This window comes from Nerophis lumbriciformis, linkage group LG14 (assembly GCF_033978685.3).
Source record: "Nerophis lumbriciformis linkage group LG14, RoL_Nlum_v2.1, whole genome shotgun sequence".
Lineage (NCBI taxonomy): Eukaryota > Metazoa > Chordata > Actinopteri > Syngnathiformes > Syngnathidae > Nerophis > Nerophis lumbriciformis.
The window spans coordinates 26,923,797-26,946,272 of NC_084561.2; the positions used below are offsets into that span (position 1 = coordinate 26,923,797).

The 22,476-nt window shown below is 41.5% G+C and overlaps 1 protein-coding gene across 6 annotated transcripts in view; it reads right to left on the bottom strand.

The window, feature by feature from the left end:
- lrp8 (low density lipoprotein receptor-related protein 8, apolipoprotein e receptor) overlaps nt 1-22,476 on the bottom strand; it is a 447,631-nt gene that overhangs the window by 174,370 nt on the left and 250,785 nt on the right. For all 6 annotated transcript variants that reach the window (XM_061975707.2, XM_061975706.2, XM_061975705.2 and 3 more), the window contains exon 4: nt 4,122-4,250. In XM_061975707.2, the coding sequence (XP_061831691.2) occupies nt 4,122-4,250 (129 nt within the window). The remainder of the gene's footprint in view (nt 1-4,121; nt 4,251-22,476) is intronic.

The following is a 22,476-nucleotide window of genomic DNA, read 5'->3' on the forward strand; positions in this document are numbered from 1 at the left end:
CACCGCCAAAACCGGTTTTGCCAGGGGACGTTGCAGGTAGCAGAACGTTGAGCAGAAACACACACATTAGTGTGTGTTTTTTAGGGTTTTTACAGCACTCCTCCTCATACTTGCCAACCTTGAGACCTTCGAACTCGGGAGATTGGGTGGGCGAGGGGGGGCGGGGTTTGAGGTGTGGGGGGCGGGGTTTGGTGGTAGCGGGGGTGTATATTGTTGCCCGGAGGAGTTAGGGATACAAGGGATTCTGGGTATATGTTCTGTTGTGTTTATGTTGTGTTACGGTGCGGATGTTCTCCCGAAATGTGTTTGTCATTCTTGTTTGGTGTGGGTTCACAGTGTGGCGTATATTTGTAACAGTGTTAAAGTTGTTTATACGGCCACCCTCAGTGTAACCTGTATAGCTGTTGACCAAGTATGTCTTGCAGTCACTTCCGTGCGTATGCAGAAGCCGCATACAACATGTGACTTGGCCGGTACGCTGTTTGTATGGTGAAAAAGCGGACGCGTCGACAGGTTGTAGAGGACGCTAAAGGCAGTGCCATCATGGCACGCCCTTAATTTTGTTGTCCGGGTGAAAATCGGGAGAAATTCGGGAGAATGGTTGCCCCGGGAGATTTTCGGGACGGGCACTGAAATTCAGGAGTCTCCCGGAAAAATCGTGAGGGTTGGCAAGTATGCTCTTCCTGTTCCTTCTCATAAAAAAAAAGAGCTAGCGGTCCTTCTACTGGGTTGTCCTCATACAGCCTCCTCCACATCTCCTAGTGTAATTAGTACCTCATCCATGCTCTTGACACTCCTGGGAGAGACATAAAACCTTTGTGGCACAGCATGCATTATTGCGCCATCTTTGCTGAGCTGCCAACTTCTGTTGGTTGCAGAAAGTGCCTCAAAACCTCTACTGGCAAGGGTACTGGCAACATGCAACCTGCCAAAAAATCAGCCGGAAAAAATGAAAAGGTAAAGGATAGGGAAATTGTATGTGTCTACAACCTGGAAAACAATTTTTTTTAACTGGGTCGTCTTGCTAATTGGCTCTAATTTCCACCTGCTGTCGGTTCCATTTGCAAACATTTGCAATTACTGTTGCTTCCAAAACTGGACAAGATGATGTCCTAGGAGTCTGATTGTTCAGTTAGTTAGCTGTGTTTGTTCACCAAATATGAGACAATGACACATGTTGTTCCCTTTTCTGTGCATCCTAAATAGTGAAAAACTTCAAGTACAAGGCGGCTAACAATGCAGTTAATGGGGAGTCATATATTCTGCCTATACAATCGTGTAATAAAATATTAAAAAACTGCCATTTACATGCCGTGACCTGCTATATTAACTATATTGTTATTGTAAGAGCTAACATCGAGGAACTACTTTTCTGGCCTTTCGCTTTGCTCACACTGCTCCTACAGTTATCATGAATGTGCCTGTTACTACATTACATACAAACTTTCAGTAAGTATAAAATAATGTTGGAGATTTTTGGAGGGTTTTCAGAGTGCTTCAGATGCTGAGTAGAAGAACACCTATATACCTGCATTATTAGCCGCCTCGTACTAACAGTTTTATTTATTTATTTAGAAAGCACATACATATGTTCTTGTCTCACATAAGGATTGTAAATGACGGGGGGAAAACAATCAGTTTTCCTATAAACTTGAAATTTAACATGTCATGCCATGGACAGAAACCTTTTGCTTTTAAATAATTCAGATTCAATAGGCTCGACTGTCAGGGATCCAGTGGTGTGCCGTCAGGGCCAGCAAGGCCTTCTCTGCTGGCCTAACATAACCAGAAATCATGATCATAATTAAAGATGAAAGTAATTTTTTATTCACTTTCTCTAAATATCTAAAAGTATTCATATTTTCTTCATGTCATATTATGATCCTTAGCCCCATTTAGGTTGTTGAATGTAGCCATGCCGGCAGTGGGATGTTTTTGATGAGCACGCTGTGGAGCAAACTTTAGAGAAGTCAGGCAACATGGCTTGTCTGCATCTTTTATGATTAGACAAGACAACACATATATTTGCAAGGCCATTTTCAAGAAGGATATTTAAAGAGAAACTACATCTTGTGAGACCATGTCGGCCAACCCCGGAAGCTAGCTCAGCTATCGATGAAATGTGAGTTCAGATATTTAAATTCTTAATTCTTTCACGTTTTAAAATGTTTTTTTTGCAATTTTAAATTTTACACTACCACATAAGATATGTCTTAATTGCTGATGTGGGTTTATTGATTAAATGTGCCAGAAAATAACCCGTTTTGTACAATGCCCAGTAGTGCGTAAATGTGTTTCTCTATAGTATTCTGTATAGATTTGCGTCAGCCTGCGACACGCGTTTCTTTCAGCACGGCGTGGTGCCCGGTAGGTGGCTGTTGCAAACAAAATAAATACCTCTGCAAACAGACATTCTCAAACATGAACAACATCAAATCTAGGGGTGTGGGAAAAAATCGATTCGAAATCGAATCGCGATTCTCACGTTGTGCGATTCAGAATCGATTCTCATTTTTAATAAAAAAAATCGATTTTTTTATTTTTATTTATTTATTTATTTAAAAAAAAAAAAAGTTTTATAATTAATCAAGCTAACAAAACAATACACAGCAATACCATAACAATGCAATGCAATCCAATTCCAAAACCAAACCTGACCCAGCAACACTCAGAACTGCAATAAACAGAGCAATTGAGAGGAGACACAAACACGACACAGAACAAACCAAAAGTAGTGAAACAAAAATGAATATTATCAACAACAGTATTAATATTAGTTACAATTTCAACATAGCAGTTATTAAAAATCCCTCATTGACATTATCATTATACATTTATAAAAAATAAAAAAAAAGAAGAACAATAGTGTCACAGTGGCTTACACTTGCATCGCATCTCATAAGCTTGACAACACACTGTGTCCAATATTTTCACAAAGATAAAATAAGTCATATTTTTGGTTCATTTAATAGTTACATTATTGCAATCAGTTGATAAAACATTGTCCTTTACAATTATAAAAGCTTTTTACAAAAATCTACTACTCTGCTTGCATGTCAGCAGACTGGGGTAGATCCTGCTGAAATCCTATGAATAGAGTATCGTTTTGAATCGGGAAAATATCGTTTTTGAATCGAGAATCGCATTAAATCGAAAAAAATCGATATTGAATCGAATCGTGGGACACCCAAAGATTCGCAGCCCTAATCAAATCCAAATACCGCACCCACCTCACATATAAGAGCTTGCATCGTAATATAGCTAATATAGACACTTACATCATGTGTTGCTTTTATTATCAGACTTTATATAAGGCTTTTAATTTTTGCGGCTCCTGAAATATTTTTTTTTTGTGTCCAATATGGCTCTTTGAACATTTTGGGGGACCGACCCCTGAACTAGAGTAAATATACAAAAAACAATAGCTGTGAATTCTTTATCCATTATGCTTTCACTGGGTGTAGATGAAACTCAGGGTATAGGAAACAACTTACTTCTTTGAAAGACACCAGAAAGTCAAACTGTGTCAAAACTGACAATTCACCATAGTTTTGATATGACAGAAATTAACTTGAAAGAAATAATTATGCAGCCCTTCAGGTGGACTTTTAAGTGTTTAGCTTTGAGATGATTTTTCCCCAAATGTCAGATGTGCTTTCATCCCTTTTACCTTTAAATGATAGATCAAACGGTGATCCACACAGGTTTTAATCTTGGCACAATTCCCAGAAGTCCCTCACACATACACGTTCAAAACAAGGCAGAAAATCAATCATCATCCAGACCTTCATGAATTATTTTACAGCTTGATTTTCTCCTGCTCACATAGGTCAGGTAGATGAGAGGTAATAAAGCGATCATATCATCTCTGATTGCCCTTTGTGTCTATGGATAGAGATGAAAAGGAATAAGAAAGGCACTTATATATTTTCTATGTGGCTGGGATGGAAAGGGAGTACGGGGGCACTTGATATACTTGCGAAAACAATGATTTTGCCTTCTGTGTGGAACTTTCAAAACTTTGAATTGTAGTGTGTTTTCATAAGACTTTTGCAAAACACAGAACAATAATCAAATGTGAGGACATCGTTAAACATTCATCATTTCTCCAATGTTCTCACCTGCGGCACAGTGCTCTTCATCGGCCCCATTCTCGCAGTCTATTTCTCCATCGCATCGCCATGACAACGAGACACACTTGCTGGCAGTCCCTCCACATTCAAACTTCTCCGGTGGACAGGTCTGTCGGCCTGGATTGAAGAGTGAAGGAAAAGTCAGTCAATCGAACTCTCAGGTAGATCGGTTATTTTGCGGCTCCAATTGATCGTCGCTCAAAAGGTCTGAAGGTTCTGTACAACAAAAGAACCTTATCGTGTAGATCAGGGGTGTCAAACGTACGGCTCGAGGGCTGGATCAGGCCCGCGAACAGTTTAATCGGCCCGCGGGATGAGTTTGCTAAGTATAAAAATGAGCCGAAATTTTTGAATGAAAGAAACTGCTGTTCTAAATGTGTCCACTAGATGTCGCAATAGCAATTCTTTGTATCTTTGTAGATGATGCTACATACAGTATGTACAAAATAAACCACATGATGTTAGTACATTGGTCAAGGAAAATTATCAAACTACATAAATAACATCCTTGTGGGGGGAGATGTTGTCAGCGCTGCGTGCAGGAGCAAAGGTCACCGCCTCTGTCCATGGTGCTGAGGACAGAGCACCATTAGACGGGGGCGTGGCAGTGCTGACGGCGAGATACAGCTGGCAGGTGATTGGATTTCACAGGCGGTACATGTTAATCTAATCATCTGTTGTCTTTAACAGTAAGCGGCTGGGAGCGGAGAGAGAGAGAGGATACGGACGTGGCTGGAAAGTCGCGTCCTGCTGGAGAGAGAACTTTGATTAAAACCTTGTTAAAACCTGCACGCTTGGCTCTTTTGCCGTGACTACAGTGGAGCTGCTAGGAAGCGACTTCCACAATCCTGTTATTTGATTTTGATATAATTTTTTTATCTTGATAGATTGAAAATGAACACCAATGAGTTGACTGATGAACATTATCACATAATTATAATTAATACATTATTAACCGCAACACGGAAGTGTAAAAAAAAACCCTAACAACATTATGACTTGTACATTTGTGCTAGTTCTATTTTTAAACAAAGAAAACATTCTGAAGTTGTCTTTATTTTTGAGTTATCGTGCTGTGATTTTACCAGTCCGGCCCACTTGGGAGTAGATTTTTCTCCATGTGGGCCCCGATCTAAAATAAGTTTGACATCCCGGGTGTAGATGAACCACAAACCAAGGACCGTAACACCAAATTATGGGCCCCCACACTTAAGACTCCTGAAGTGTCTCCCATACCACCCTAAACCCAATGTCACCGCCACATACACACACACTTGGTATGTTACATGCACTAAAAAAACTCAATTATTGCATGGATTTTTGGATTTTGATTGTTAACAGCTTTTTAAAAACGAATTTTAACACATTTATTAGGTTTTTGGCTTTTTAACGATGGGATTAACATATCTAAAATAAAAAAAACATTAAATAATTGTTTTGTAAAAAAAAAAAAAATTGAAAAAAATTGCCAACTAATTCAATATGAAGTGGCCAGAATATGAATTTAAATCATTATACAACCTGTCATAATTAACATAAATATGTGGTAGAAAATGGATGGATGATTTTTTTTTACTTCAGAGTGAAAAGTAGAGCTTTGCTGATTCAAGTAGTATTACCATAGGTGGACAAAACAAATCATGATAATACATCGTTATTAATATGATTTTATTATTATTATTATTATTCTCATGTGAGTTAAGTCCCGCCCGATCTTTAAAAACTAGTGACACCTTTGTTATTAACTTTAATCGAGGGTCTTTGAATGCACCACGGTTATGGGCAATGAGATGCAAATGTGAAATTTGTTTAAAACTTTTTCCTCCGCTAACACATATGCAGATGTGTTATATTTTTACCTTACTCCTTGTTTCAAAATGCTGGTGCTGTGTGAATGCTTAAAAGCGAGCTTTGATGTTATGACATTTGTGTTGAGTGAAGTGTTTGAAGTTAGGTTTGCCGCTATCCAGTTCATCCAATTCATATTTTTGACCGGGGGTGTAGGTAGTCAAGGTTTTCCCCTACGTGTAATTGATTGTGGCGGCTAGCTACAGCAAAATAAAAGCCGCCATACCTTAAAATGTTGGGTTTTTTTTAACGTGAACATTTTTTTAAAATAATATATTGTACGAATGGATATAAAATAGTCTATTATTTGCACACTATTGACTAACGAAGCACACAAAATTTGGCCGAAAAAAGACTATGATCACTGAAACAGCACTGCTGTAACCGCATGTTGTGATGACGTAAGCCAGTGTTTTTCAACCACTGTGCCGCGGCACACTGGTGTGCCGTGAGATACAGTCTGGTGTGCCTAATTGGGTTAAAAATATTTTTTACAAAACCAGTAATTATAATCCGAAAATAATGTGCTGCTGTTGATTGTCTGTGCTGTCTGGAGTTTGGCAGAGTAACCGTGTAATACTCTTCCATATCAGTAGGTGGCAGCAGGTAGCTAATTGCTTTGTCGTGATCACAATATGCAGACGACAGAGGGAGGCAGCGTGCAGGTCAAAAGGTATCTAATGCTTAAACCAAAAATAAACAGAAGGCGAGTGCCGCTAAGAAAAGGCATTGAAGCTTAGACTTAGACTTCGACTTCCTTTTTATTGTCATTCAAATTTGAACTTTACAGCACAGATAAGAAAGACATTTCGTTACATAAGCTCATGGTAGTGCAGGATAAAAAAAGCAATAAGGTGCATATATAAATAAATAAATAGATATAAATAATATATAAATATATATACATAAAATAAATAAATATCTAAAACTGAACTGGCTACAAAGTAAACAAAAACAGAATGCTGGAGGACAGCAAAGACTTACAGCGCGTGGAGCAGAGAAGGCGTCCACAAAGTACATCCGAACATGACATGACAACCAACAACGTCCCCACAAAGAATGATAGCAACAACTTAAATATTTTTTGATTGCTAAAACAAAGCAGGTGTGGGGAATAGCGCTCAGGGAAGAAATGAAACTGATACAGGAAAATACCAACAAAACAGGAAAAGCCACCAAAAGACAATAACTAAAACACTACACACAGGAAAACACAAACAAACTCTAAGGTCGTGACAGTACACCTACTTTGAGACAAGAGCTATAGTGATGCATGCTTAATTATGGTTTGAATTCATATCCAACACTTGCGAGAACAACTTTTTACTGTCAATATCGGCTGCCGAGTTTCATTTTTAATGTTTTCTGTTGGTGGTGTGCCGCTGCATTTTTTCAATGAAAAAAATTGTGCCTTGGTTAAAAACAGGTTGAAAAACACTGACGTAAGCAATACACGAGTGATTGCCTGGCGTGGAGGCAGCACGTCTGCAATGTGGATGTACTTTAATATAGCCAAGATAAACCCGGGGACAGCGAACGTGCAATGTGAAAATATAAAGAGGACAGTGGTGGCTTCTAAGGAGAGAAAAAGCAGTTGGAGCAGCAGCGTGAATGAAGCAAGCGTGATGTCAGGCTCGCTGTTTGTCGCGGACATCGAGCGAAAGACGTAAAGAGTCTCTAAACATGAGAACAGTCTCAAATAGCCCCCCAAAAATGTGCCAGATTTGTTGATAGTCGTTTTTAATCAAGAAAAAGTCACCAAAAGGATTGAAAAATTCTCAAGAAAGTACATTTCACAATAAGCAGCAACAATTGAAAAATAGAGAAAAAAATATGTTACTACTGTACTAATGAATATTAACACAACTTGGCTGTCTGTAGAACATTATTTTTGCCTTTTTGAAGAAACTATATGTATCAATGCAGATTATGCAAACTATTTGATGACCTATTAACCCCCCTACCCTAGTAGTCTTAAAGGCCTACTGAAATGCGATTTTCTTATTTAAACGGGGATAGCAGGTCCATTCTATGTGTCATACTTGATCATTTCGCGATATTGCCATATTTTTGCTAAAAGGATTTAGTAGAGAACATCGACGATAAAGTTCGCAACTTTTGGTCGCTGATAAAAAAGCCTTGCCTGTACCGGAAGTAGCAGACGAGTAGCGTGACGTCACAGGTTGTGGAGCTCCTCACATCTGCACATTGTTTGCAATCATGGCCACCAGCAGCGAGAGCGATTCGGACCGAGAAAGCGACGACTTCCCCATTAATTTGAGCGAGGATGAAAGATTCGTGGATGAGGAAAGTGAGAGTGAAGGACTAGAGGGTAGTGGGAGCGATTCAGATAGGGAAGATGCTGTGAGAGGCGGGTGGGACCTGATATTCAGCTGGGAATGACTAAAACAGTAAATAAACACAAGACATATATAAACTCTATTAGCCACAACACAACCAGGCTTATATTTAATATGCCACAAATTAATCCCGCATAACAAACACCTCCCCCCTCCCGTCCATATAACCCGCCAATACAACTCAAACACCTGTACAACACACTCAATCCCACAACCCAAAGTACCGTTCACCTCCCCAAAGTTCATACAGCACATATATTTCCCCAAAGTCCCCAAAGTTACGTACGTGACATGCACATAGCGGCACGCACGTACGAGCAAGCGATCAAATGTTTGGAAGCCGCAGCTGCGTACTCACGGTACCGCGTCTGCGTATCCAACTCAAAGTCCTCCTGGTAAGAGTCTCTGTTGTCCCAGTTCTCCACAGGCCAATGGTAAAGCTTGACTGTCATCTTTCGGAAATGTAAACAATGAAACACCGGCTGTGTTTGTGTTGCTGCAATACACCGCTTCCCACCTACAGCTTTCTTCTTTGCTGTCTCCATTGTTCATTGAACAAATTGCAAAAGATTCACCAACACAGATGTCCAGAGTACTGTGTAATTTTGCGATGAAAACGACTTAATAGCTGGCCACCATGCTGTCCCAAAATGTCCTCTACAATCCGTGACGTCACACGCTGGCGTCATCATACCGAAACGTTTTCAGCAGGATATTTCGCGCAAAATTTAAAATTTTACTTTAGTAAGCTAACCCGGCCGTATTGGCATGTGTTGCAATGTTAAGATTTCATTATTGATATATAAACTATCAGACTGCGTGGTCGCTAGTAGTGGGTTTCAGTAGGCCTTTAAGAAATTCTTAATTTGATTCAAGCAACCTTATTATTGATCTTTCACAGCTATATTAATTTATGACATATTTTTCGGTATTACTCAATTAAAAAATCTTCAAACTTGACCAATCGAGCCTCCCTGTGCTTGGGGCCCTGGTACAAGGTCCCCACTTACCCCACTATTTCGACGCCTCTGCCCAAACCGAAAGAGCAACAATTTTGGGGAAATTAATTGATTAACGTGGACCCCGACTTAAACAAGTTGAAAAACTTATTCGGGTGTTACCATTTAGTGGTCAATTGTACGGAATATATACTGTACTGTGCAATCTACTAATAAAAGTCTCAATCAATCAATCAATGGGGATGTGTCCAGAAATCATTCAATTATGTTTACAGTATGATTTATGTCCAAAAAGCACACACTGGCCGTGTCCATCAGTCTTACAATATTCAAGTAAGAGCAGGCCTCGTTTCCACCTTGCTCGATTTGACTGAATGTCGACAAAAATATTTCTTGGCTTTGGATAAAAATCAGGTGGGAGTGTAAAAACTCAAGATGTTTTTTGTTACGCACACACGAAGACATACATGCACATAAACACACAACATGAATTATGTATCAATGATATCCCTCTCGGCAAAAGCCTATTACAGTAGACATGACCACTGCGCCTATATCATGACACACACACACACACACACACACACACACACACACACACACACACACACACACACACACACACACACACACACACACACACACACACACACACACGCACACGCACACGCACACACACACTTTAAAACCAACGGCACAAGGCCCCAGATGACAATTTTGCAGAATGCCAAACACAACTTCATCAATAATACATTTTGACCACTCGCATGCTCCTTAGGAACTAGTTGTGAATGCTTAAAGCAAACACGGATCAAATGTTCCTCTTAGGATATTTCAGTCTTATTCTTTGATTTTATTAATCATTTTTAACTCCTGGTTTAGTTTAAGAAGACGTCTATTTTCTCCTCTCGTTGCTCTAGAAAGCTGTCCTCTAATGCCCACCTCATTTGGACATGACTGAAAAATGACTCCACCTTAACTATTAAACCTTGTCTGTGCAAAAATACACATTAAAGATGCATAATAACACAGTCAAAAGTGATAATTGTAACAACAACAAGGCATGCTGGGAAACGCTTGCTTGACAGACTTGCCGACTCCTCTCAATTTAACAGATTAGTATCAGAAATTGCTTCTCTATCGACATTCCGAAGATACCATCCATCCATCTATCTTCTTCCGCTTATCTGAGGTCGGGTCGCGGGGGCAGCAGCCTAAGCTGGGAAGCCCAGACTTCCCTCTCCCCAGGCACTTGGTCCAGCTCTTCCCGGGGGATCCTGATGCGTTCCCAGGCCAGCCGGGAGACATAGTCTTCCCAACGTGTCCTGGGTCTTCCCTGTGGCCTCCTACCTATCTTTCATGCCCGAAACACCTCCCTGGGGAGGCGTTCGGGTGACATCCTGACCAGATGCCCGAACCACCTCATCTGGCTCCTCTCGATGTGGAGGAGCAGCGGCTTTACTTTGAGCTCCTCCCGGATGACAGAGCTTCTCACCCTATCTCTAAGAGAGAGCCCCGCCATGCGGCAGACGAAACTTATTTCGGCCGCTTGTACCCGTGATCTTGTCCTTTCGGTCATAACCCAAAGCTCATGACCATAGGTGAGGATGGAAACGTAGATCAATCGGTAAATTGAGAGCTTTGCCTTCCGGCTCAGCTCCTTCTTCACCACAACGGATCGATACAGCATCCGCATTACTGAAGACGCCGCACCGATCCGCCTATCGATCTCATGGTCCACTCTTCCCTCACTCGTGAACAAGACTCCAAGGTACTTGAACTCCTCCACTTGGGGCAAGATCTCCTCCCCAACCCGGAGATGGCACTCTGCACCCTTTTCCGGGCGAGAACCATGGACTCGGACTTGGAGGTGCTGATTCTCATCCCAGTCGCTTCACACTCGGCTGCGAACCGATCCAGCGAGAGCTGAAGATCCTGGCCAGATGAAGCCATCAGGACCACATCATCTGCAAAAAGCAGAGACCTAATCCTGCAGCCACAAAACCGGATCCCCTCAACGCCTTGACTGCGCCTAGTAATTCTGTCCATAAAAGTTATGAACAGAATCGGTGAAGATAGATTCCGAAGATACAAACCTCTCGAAATTGTGTGATTTTTGTATGTTAATATCTTATAGCTTTTGCCTGAATGAAAGGATGACGAGGAAATGGTCGATGAAAAATCACTTTATTGAAAACAGCAACAACAGTTGTCTCAACGTGCACACAAAACTGTTCTCCTCGTCTATTTTCCCCACTCTCAGTTTGCTCACCAGTCATGATGCATTTATGGACTCTTAGACTGTCGGAAAATAGCGGGAACGAACAAACACAAACAGATATTTTCAAAAATGCAGATTTTTCCCCAGATATTGTTGTGTTAAAAACAAAGCTCATCTACACAAGTGGACTTAAAAACAAAGTATGTCAACACTAAAACACATTCAGTGGCTGTAATGCACATTTTGAGAGAGAGGAAGTGCAAGTAATCGTATTCATGCCACAATCCAAAGTGTGCTTTAAATTAACACTCCTGTGGAGATAGGAAATGGGTAAACACAAACATACATACTTATTTTTAAATCCCTAAATATGTCTGGCCCAACAATACCTGACCGAGCTCCTGCATCATCATACCTCGTCTAGAGCCCTAAGGTCAGCTGACCAAATGCTGTTGGCGGTCCCCAGATCCAGGCTACAGACCAGAGGGGACAGAGCCTTTTCCGTTGCCGCCCCTAAGCTCTGGAACAGCCTTCCCCTCCACATTAGATCAGCCCAGAGCCTGGGGGTCTTCAAAACCCTTCTCAAGACCTATCTCTTCTCGCTGGCCTTTGACCTGAGCTGAGTCCGCCCACTAGGCCACCATTTCTAGTCCCACCCCCACCCCCTTCGCTTTAGTTTTATTTTTCAATTTGTCGCACTTTTATTATTATTATTTTTATTTAGCAAATGTTTTACTTTTTATTCGACCCCTTTTACCATGTTGTTTTTGCACTATCTTGTTCAGCTCATTCATTGTTTACGTTCTTTGTTTTATTTGTTTTTATTTTTGTTTTGTTTTTTGCTCTATGCTTTTTTAACCTGTAAAGCACTTTGGTTCAATTTAAAAGTTGTCGTAAACGTGCTAAATAAATAAAGTTGACTTGACTTGACTTGACATACACTATATTGCCAAAAGTATTTGGCCACCTGCCTTGACTCACATATGAACTTGCCATCCCATTCCTAACCCATAGGGTTCAATATGATGTCGGTCCACCTTTTGCAGCTATTACAGCTTCAACTCTTCTGGGAAGGCTGTCCACAAGGTTGCGGAGTGTGTTTATAGGAATTTTCGACCATTCTTCCAAAAGCGCATTGGTGAGGTCACACACTGATGTTGGACGAGAAGGCCTGGCTCTCAGTCTCCGTTCTAATTCATCCCAAAGGTGTTCTATCGGGTTCAGGTCAGTCAAGTTCATCCACACCAGACTTTGTCATCCATGTCTTTATGGACTTTGCTTTGTGCACTGGTGCACAGTCATGTTGGAAGAGTAAGGGGCCCGCTCCAGACTGTTCCCACAAGGTTGGGATCATGGAATTGTTTTGGTATCCTGGAACATTCAAAGTTCCTTTCACTGGAACTAAGGGGCCAAGCCCAACTCCTGAAAAACAACCCCACACCATAATTCCTCCTCCACCAAATTTCACATTTGGCACACTGCAGTTCAAAATGTACCGTTCTCCTGGCAACCTCCAAACCCAGACTGGTCCATCAGATTGCCAGATGGAAAAGCGTGATTCATCACTCCAGAGGAGGCGTCTCCACTGCTCTAGAGTCCAGTGGCGACGTGCTTTACACCACTGCATCCCACGCTTTGCATTGGACTTGGTGATGCATGGCTTAGATGCAGCTGGTCGGCCATGGAAATCCATTCCATGAAGCTCTCTGCGTACTGTACGTGGGCTAATTGGAAGGTCACCTGTGGCCGGGCCAAGTGATTAGGACACCTGATTCTGATCATTTGGATGGGTGGCCAAATACTTTTGGCAATATAGTGTAGTTACCGCTGCTAAGGGTTTGTGTGTACTGTTAGAAAAAGATGCACATAGCAATTATTTAGCACTCATAATGGGATTTATTAGGACTAGAACTGATTTGTAGCTGCTGTTTTGTGTCTATATTAAGCACATTTGAAAACTATGTGCAAACCGGCACAGCTACGCACAAAGGGCTATGAGAAAAGAGGCGATCCCACCACAAAGACAGACGATGGACAGAGAATCCACTGTCCTACAAGTGTGTGTGTTAACATATTTGGACTGTCTTTAATAAAAAATATTAAACATGTGGTCTATTAAGCAATATCAGGTTTATTATTCTATAGCTGACTTAAAGGATGATTTGGAATTTTGCCCATGGTTCACAATAATTATGTCAGGGTTTCTTCAGGTACCAGCAAAACTAATTTAATGCCATTTTTAATGCCACGTAAAAAAATATATGTAAATGTCCGACCCCATATGGTTATTATATGTAGTCAAAAGCTTACAATTGTCTGTATACACAAACAATTGTAAGTATTTGACAATGATAATCTTGATTAGTTGAAAAGTCCGCTCAAGTGTAGCTGGGATAGACTCCAGCCCCCAGAGGGACAAGCGGTAGAAAACGGATGGATGGATGGACTGTTTCATTTAAGAATGTATTTGTATTTATTTATTTTTCTGTAGTAGCATCCAGTGTTCTGACTTTGTGCGTGGTCGTAGACAATAGCAAAATAAAATGTTTAATCAAATTAAAGGAGAACTGAATTTAAGCCCTTTAAATAAACATCCAATTCTGAATTAGTTGATCAATAAAATACACCCAGAACCAGAAGTCATTTTTAAATTGCATCTCTCATGCATTTTTTTCTTTTTCTTCTCTCATGCTGTAAAAAAGCTTATGGTCTGAAAGTATGACTTATAATAGCCACAAACTGGAGGATATGTTAGGGATACAATTTAAAAAAATAGCTAAAAGGTTTTATGGGAATAATGAATAAACATCATACTAGGAATGCAAATAATGCATTGATTTAAACTAGAGATGTCCGATAATATCGGACTGCCGATATTATCGGCCGATAAATGCTTTAAAATGTAATATCGGAAATTATCGGTATCGGTTTCAAAAAGTAAAATTTATGACTTTTTAAAACGCCGCTGTACGGAGTGGTACACGGACGTAGGGAGAAGTACAGAGCGCCAATAAACCTTAAAGGCACTGCCTTTGCGTGCCAGCCCAATCACATAATATCTACGGCTTTTCACACACACAAGTGAATGGAACGCATAATTGGTCAACAGCCATACAGGTCACACTGAGGATGGCCATATAAACAACTTTAACACTGTTACAAATATGCTCCACACTGTGAACCCACACCAAAGAAGAATGACAAACACATTTCGGGACAACATCCGTACCGTAACACAACAGAACAAATACCCAGAATCCCTTGCAGCACTAACTCTTCCGAGACACTACAATATACGCCCTCCCCGCCCACCTCAACCTCCTCATGCTTGAGTTGATTTATTTTGGAAAACCTTGTTACATTGTTTAATGCATCCAGCGGGGCATCACAACAAAATTAGGCATAATAATGTGTTAATTCCACGACTGTATATATCGGTATCGGTTGATATCGGAATCGGTAAATAAGAGTTGGACAATATCGGAATATCGGCAAAAAAGCCATTATCGGACATTTCTCATTTAAACATTTTAGGAAAATATTGGAATGATATTTGGAAAAATGAAAATATGATGTATTAAAAATAAACTGAGTCAATTTAAAATCTTGACTAAATAGTTTTTTTCATCTTCTCAGTTGTTTCAAATGGGTACATTAAATAGCAAGTTACGTATAAAGTGTCTCATTCAAGAACTCATTAATTTACTGAGGGAATGTCAGAGAATAAAGGAGTTGTGGTCTGTTGTGAGAATTGCCTCGTTTGACCATCCGAGGACACCGTAGGTTACGTGAGGTGCCTGCGTCACAAAAGTTGCAAATGTTAGCCAAGTTAGCTCAAGTGTGTTGAAGTGTAGACGGCTGAAATAAAGGAGTCATTTATGAAACAAACTCAGCTTCCTCATTAACATGACAGTAAAGCCCACTAAAAAAAACATCCAAAAATCGCCAACAACACTCCATTTACATTTCGTGACTTGAATATTAACCGAGTATTAGTGATATTGTTATTATAAGTGCTGATGCAAACAAAGTACCGGTATATACAGCGGCGCCATAATTACAGAGAGCTAACAAGCTTGTGTGGATTTGTTAATATCATCTGCTGGTGAGCTGCGTTATCGCCTTGGTGCTTGTGAAAGTTTATTCTGGATCATAAATAATGCCTCTCACTTTGATAGTAGAAGGATGAGGACATAATCCAAAGAGTTGGTCAACTGAGGCATCCAATTTAGACCCGGCATGGAGAGAAAGACACAAAAATATGTTTGGTCTGCGCTTGGTTCCATCCGCCTTTCTTCTTTAGGAGGATTACGAGTCATTCTTCATCTAAACGGGAAAATATCAACATCCTAACAGTCGGCATCCAAGTGAGAGCAGACGTTGCACAGTAAGTGATGTTTTATCATGTTTGTTGGCTCTCATGAAGTCTGCAGTGAGCAAAAATCAGTGATGTTGTTGGAAGGAAAAAGAGAACGTTGTGATGGTTTTTTTTAAGAACGTCTGATAAATGCTTTAAAATGTAATATCGGAAATTATCTGTATCGGTTTCATAATTATCGGTATCGGTTTCAAAAAGTAATATACATGCCTTTTTAAAACGCCACTGTGTACACGGACGTAGGGAGAAGTACAGAGCACCAATAAACCTTAAAGGCGCTTCCTTTACGTGCCGGCCCAGTCACATAATATCTAAAGCTGTTCACATTCACAAATGAATGCAAAGCATACTTGGTCAACAGCCATACAGGTCACACTGAGGGTGGCCGTATAAACAACTTTAACTCTGTTACAAATATGCGCCACACTGTGAACCCACACCAAACAAGAATGACAAACACATTTCGGGAGAACATCTGCACCGTAACACAACATAAACACAACAGAACAAATACCCAGAATCCCTTGCAGCACTAACTCTTCCGGGACGCTACAATATACAGCCCCCGCTCCCCCCCACACACACACACACCTCAACCTGCACCCCCGCCCCCCAAACCCCGCCCACCTCAACATCCTCATAGTCTCTGTCAGGGAGAGCATGTACCAAATTCCAAGCTATTTTGAGGCATGTTAAAAAAACAAAACACTTTGTGACTTCAATAATAAATATGGCAGTGCCATGTTGGCATTTCTTTTCCATAACTTGAGTTGATTTATTTTGGAAAACTTTGTTAGATTGTTTAATGCATCACAAAAAAATTAGGCATAATAATGTGTTAATTCCACGACTGTATATATCAGCATTGGTTGATATCGGTATCGGTAATTAAGAGTTGGACAATATCGGTAAAAAAGCCATTATCGGACATCTCTAGTTTTTTTTTATTATTTGTGCCGCCGTATGCTTAAAATTAACAACATATGGAAATATTACATGTTATTATGAATGTGCCGGTTACTACAATACATATATATACTTTTTCAAATGTTCTTGTAATCAGACTATAGTTTCGGTATATTAGATGAAATCTTTACCTACAAAAACATTTGAAAAAGTATATGAATAAGAAGACATAAGGAACCTTTTTGAGCAACATTACATATATACTTTTACAATGTGTAAATAAAAACCTTGATGAAAGTGTTTGAATGTATTTTTGAACGCTTTATAGGCAGCATAGAGCGACTTCCACTGGCTGGCGGGGTTGTATATTGTAGCGTCTTGGAAGAGTTAGTGTTGCAAGGGGTTCTGAGAATTTGTTCTGTTGTGTTTATGTTGTGTTATGGTGCGGATGTTCTCCCGAAATGTGTTTGTCATTCTTGTTTGGTGTGGGTTCACAGTGTGGCGCATATTTGTAACAGTGTTAAAGTTGTTTATACGGCCAGCCTCAGTGTGACATGTATGGCTGTTGACCAAGTATGCATGGCATTCACTTGTGTGTGTGAAAAGCCGTAGATATTATGTAACTGGGCCGGCACGCAAAGGCAGCGTCTTTAAGGTTTATTGGCGCTCTGTACTTCTCCCTACGTCCGTGTACCAGTCCGTACAGCGGCGTTTTTAAAAAGTCATTAATTTTACTTTTTGAAACCGATACCGATAATTTTGAAACCGATACCGATAATTTCCGATATTACATTTTAAAGCATTTATCGGCCGATATATATATATATATATATATATATATATATATATATATATATATATATATATATGTATATTCTGTATATATATTTATTTATTTTTCTTATGCAGAAGGAGATACATTGTTACATATCTCTCATAGGAAAAAAAAGTACAACTTAATATAATATGCATTTTTAGCACAAACCTGCCGTTAGTGTCGGCATCTCCCAGAGTTCACTTTCAGCATGCTAAAAGTTTTGTAGGAGATCACACTGCAGAACTTGGCTGCTGCATGTTTCAAAACACGCCACAGAGCGGAACATGATAACAAGATCACCCGCAACACACCCACTAATAGCACACACAATTTTATAGTTTGCACAGGCTGTTTAGCGTGTGCTATTTGAAACTCAGTAGATCAGGCCCAGAGAGTTCAGGCCATTATGTGTGAGTGGTTGTCAGTTGCATTTTAAACAATGCTATTGATCAGATTTTCGATTGGCTGCCCATCGACTCAAGTCGGGAATTCCTGATTGCAACCCTATTCCCTAAAGTAAATGTTGCATATTGCATATTTAGGTGATTATATTTATAGAATACGGCCTGCAGAAAACAAAAAGGGGGTCATGTAGGAGGGAGATTTACATTCCATTAGTAAAGAAAAAGCATGTGATGCTGAATTCCCACAAGGATGTTTGATTGTGTTCTCCCTAAATGTAAATCATAAAATTAAAACATTAATCATATCTTGGTAAATGCCTCCAAAAAAATATGTACAACATTTCTACATGTCATTGAATGATTCATGCAACATGCACTGTTCCATCTGGAGGAAAACAAAAAGGAAAATATGGCCAGAATAACAATATGTTATCATCAGTCATATAAATATCCTATAGTATCTTCCAGAGTTTGTGTTGAACTGATCCCCTAAATATGTCTTCAAAACACACTTGTAAATGCTCTTGCTTTCTCTAAACAACGATTGCAGTGTTCTTGTACACCTGGAATACTTAATGTGTGAAAAGTGACCTGAAATCCTATTTCATTGAGAAATCAGGCTACATTGACTACAGTATCTGCAATCACTCACCATAACATTATCACTGCAATCTAATGGCATCCCATCAAATGCTGAAACAGACATGATGTTTTTAAAAGAAACAATGCTCAGATTTAATTTACTATGTGAGACATCAGGTCAATGAATATTATCAAAATATTATCAAATAATAACACAGTTCTCATCTACACCGACAAATGTATTCTAAGTATAGTTGTGGACATTGTTGAGCAGCGTTAGGAATAACAGCGTTACCGTTTTATAGTAGCAGGTAATCTAACTAACATTACAAGCCTGATACTGTTATTGACAGTGAAACAATGACGTGGTATTGTAACATTTCAAGAGAAACAAAGTGTTTTTGTTTTTTTTCTTAATTCTGACCTTAACACATTAACAACACTCAGCACTGCTCAGTTCGAATACTGTACATAATCGCTAAATTGAGTTTCAAAGCGGAATTTTATTTTTTACATGTTTTCACACTTTATTTGTGTAAAAGTGGAATCATTTGTGACTCAAACTTGGATTTAATTTGATGCATATTTTGGACTAAATGTAATTCATTACATTTCATTTTTGTTGCATCTGACCACAGAACGTTCCTCCAGAAGGTCTTATTTTTGTCCATGTGATGTCAGATGAAACACAAATTGAGCTGTTTGGCCACAATACCCAGCAATATGTTTGGAGGAGAAAAGAAGAGGCCTATAATTCCAGGAACACCATTCATGGTGGTGGTAGTATTATGCTCTGGGCCTGTTTTGCTGCCAATGGAACTGGTGCTTTACAGAGTAAATGGGATGTAGAAAAAGGAGGATTACCTCCAAATTCTTCAGGACAACCTAAAATCATCAGCCCGGAGGTTGGGTCTTGGGTGCAGTTGGGTGTTCCAACAGGACAATGACCCCAAACACACGTCAAAAGTGGTAAAGGAATGGCTAAATCAGGCTAGAATGAAGGTTTTAGAATGGCCTTTCCAAAGTTCTGACTTAAACGTGTGGACAATGCTGAAGAAACAAGTCCATGTCAGAAAACCAACACATTTAGCTGAACTGCACCAATTTTGTCAAGAGGAGTGGTCAAAAATTCCACCAGAAGCGTGTGGATGGCTACCAAAAGTGCCTTATTGTAGTGAAACTTGCCAAGGGACATGTAACCAAATATTAACATTGCTGTATGTATACTTTTGACCCAGCAGATTTGGTCACATTTTCAGTAGATCCATAATAAATTCATAAAAGAACCAAACTTCATGAATGTTTTTTGTGACAAACTGTCACAGTCTCTGTTTGTTTGTCTCTGTGTGTGTAGTTGGGAGAGTGGGTGTGTTTTGGCCGTAGGCGTGGCTCCAGCTCTCAGCCTGGCACAGCTGATCCCAGCACCCTAATCACTCACCTGCCTGCCATCAACTCATCACCTGCAGCCTACAAATGTTTGGACTTCACTCGGCGCGATCGCCAGATCGTTTCACCTTTCTACATGTGGTAGAAAGGTGTGGTAGGTGTGAGCTGTGGTGGACTGGCCTCAACCAACCTCAGTTAAACGTCTCCAGGGATTTATTGGCTTTGCAAACTTTTATCGCCGGTTCATCCGGAACTACAGTCAAGTGGTCGCACCCCTCACAAGACTCACATTTCCGTCTGTCCCATTCACTTGGACAGCAGAGGCTGACGCGGCTTTCAAGGACCTTAAGAGACGTTTTACCACAGACCCTGTCCTGATTCATCCTGACTCCTCACGCCAGTTCATCTTGGAAGTTGATGCCTCAGAGTCTGGAGTGGGGGCTGTACTATCCCAGCGTTCTGCCAAGGACCAGAAGCTCCATCCTTGCGCGTTCTTCTCATATCGGCTAGAACCCGCTGAGCGCAATTATGATGTAGGTAACAGGGAGCTGCTGGCTGTCAAACTCGCTCTGGAAGAATGGAGGCACTGGCTTGAGGGAGCAGAACACCCATTCATCATCTGGACAGACCATAAAAACCTGACCTACATTCAGTCTGCCAAGCGTCTCAATTCCCGTCAGGCCCGGTGGGCTTTGTTTTTTGGTCGATTCCGCTTCACACTGACCTACCGTCCAGGATCACGCAACGTCAAGCCGGATGCCCTGTCACGTCAGTTTACTTCAGAGGGTCCCACCAGTCCTGAGCCTATCCTTCCGGCGTCTTGTGTGGTGGCCGCAGTGACTTGGGGGATTGAGTCGGTGGTCCGAAGGGCTTAACAAGACCAACCAGACCCGGGTAATGGTCCTGATAACCGCCTCTTTGTGCCTGATGCTGTACATTCACAGGTTCTTCTGTGGACACACACTTCCCTGTTTGCCTGCCACCCAGGAGTTGGCCGCACCATGACTCTCCTCAAGCGACACTTTTGGTGGCCTACCATGGATGCCGATACCCGTGCCTGCCTGTACTGTGTGTGCCCGTGGAAAATCCTCCAATCGACCACCTGCTGGCCTACTCCATCCCTTGCCAGTCCCAAGCTGCCCCTGGCCTCATATTTCACTGGACTTTGTCACTGGCCTCCCGCCTTCTCAGGGAAATTCTGTTATCCTCACTATAGTGGACAGATTTTCCAAATCAGTGCATTTCGTGGCTCTACCCAAACTCCCCACGTCCCTGGAAACAGCCAAACTCATGGTCCAGCATGTGTTCCGTCTACATGGAATTCCTTCAGATGTGGTCTCGGATAGAGGGCCTCAGTTTATTTCGGAGGTTTGGAAGGCTTTCTGTCGGGCCATTGGAGCCACTGTGAGTCTGACTTCGGGTTATCACCCTCAGTCAAATGGGCAAACGGAACGGGCAAATCAAGACCTAGAAGCGGCCCTTCGATGTGTCGTTGCTAAGAACCCCTCCTCCTGGAGCACCCACCTGGTATGGGTTGAGTATGCCCACAACTCATTACCCTGTGCGGCCACGGGAGTGTCACCATTTGAGGTGTCCTTAGGTTACCTGCCTCCGTTGTTTCCTGCTGAGGAGGATGACATCTCTGTACCTTCAGTCCAGGCTCAGATGCGGCGTTACCGCAAGGTGTGGAAAGATGCTCGTGCTGCCCTCCTCAGCTCTGTGGACCGAAATCGTCGGTATGCTGATCGACACTGAAGTCCGGCACCAATATACCAGCCAGGTCAGCAGGTGTGGCTTTCCTCTAGAGACCTTCCCCTGAAGGTGGACTCAAAGAAACTTGCACCCCGGTATGTTGGCTCTTATGAAATAATTTCCATCATCAATCCAACAGTAGTTAAGCTTAAAGTACCTGCACGCTGGAGGGTCCATCCCACCTTCCATGTCTCCCAACTGAAGCCTGTTTCGACCAGCCCACTGTCTCCCCCTGATACGCCCCCCCCCCCACCACCCCGTGTCATCGACGACCACCCAGCCTACACAGTCCGGCGGCTGCTGGATGTGCGCCGTCGGGGTAGAGGTCTGCAGTACCTGGTGGATTGGGAGGGGTATGGACCTGAGGAGCGTTGCTGGGTGCCGCGCAGCTTCATCCTAGACCCTTCCCTCATCTTGGCCTTTCACCGCAGTCACCCGGGCAAGCCTGGGGGATCGCCTGGAGGCGTTCCTTGAGGGGGGGCGCTGTCACAGTCTCTGTTTGTTTGTCTCTGTGTGTGTAGTTGGGAGAGTGGGTGTGTTTTGGCCGTAGGCGTGGCTCCAGCTCTCAGCCTGGCACAGCTGATCCCAGCACCCTAATCACTCACAATACAAATGTTTGGACTTCACTCGGCGCGATCGCCAGATCGTTTCACCTTTCTACATGTGGTAACGCTTCTCGCCCCTTTGTTCTTGAATTCTAGCACTTTTGGATGTCTTGCGAATCTGCCAT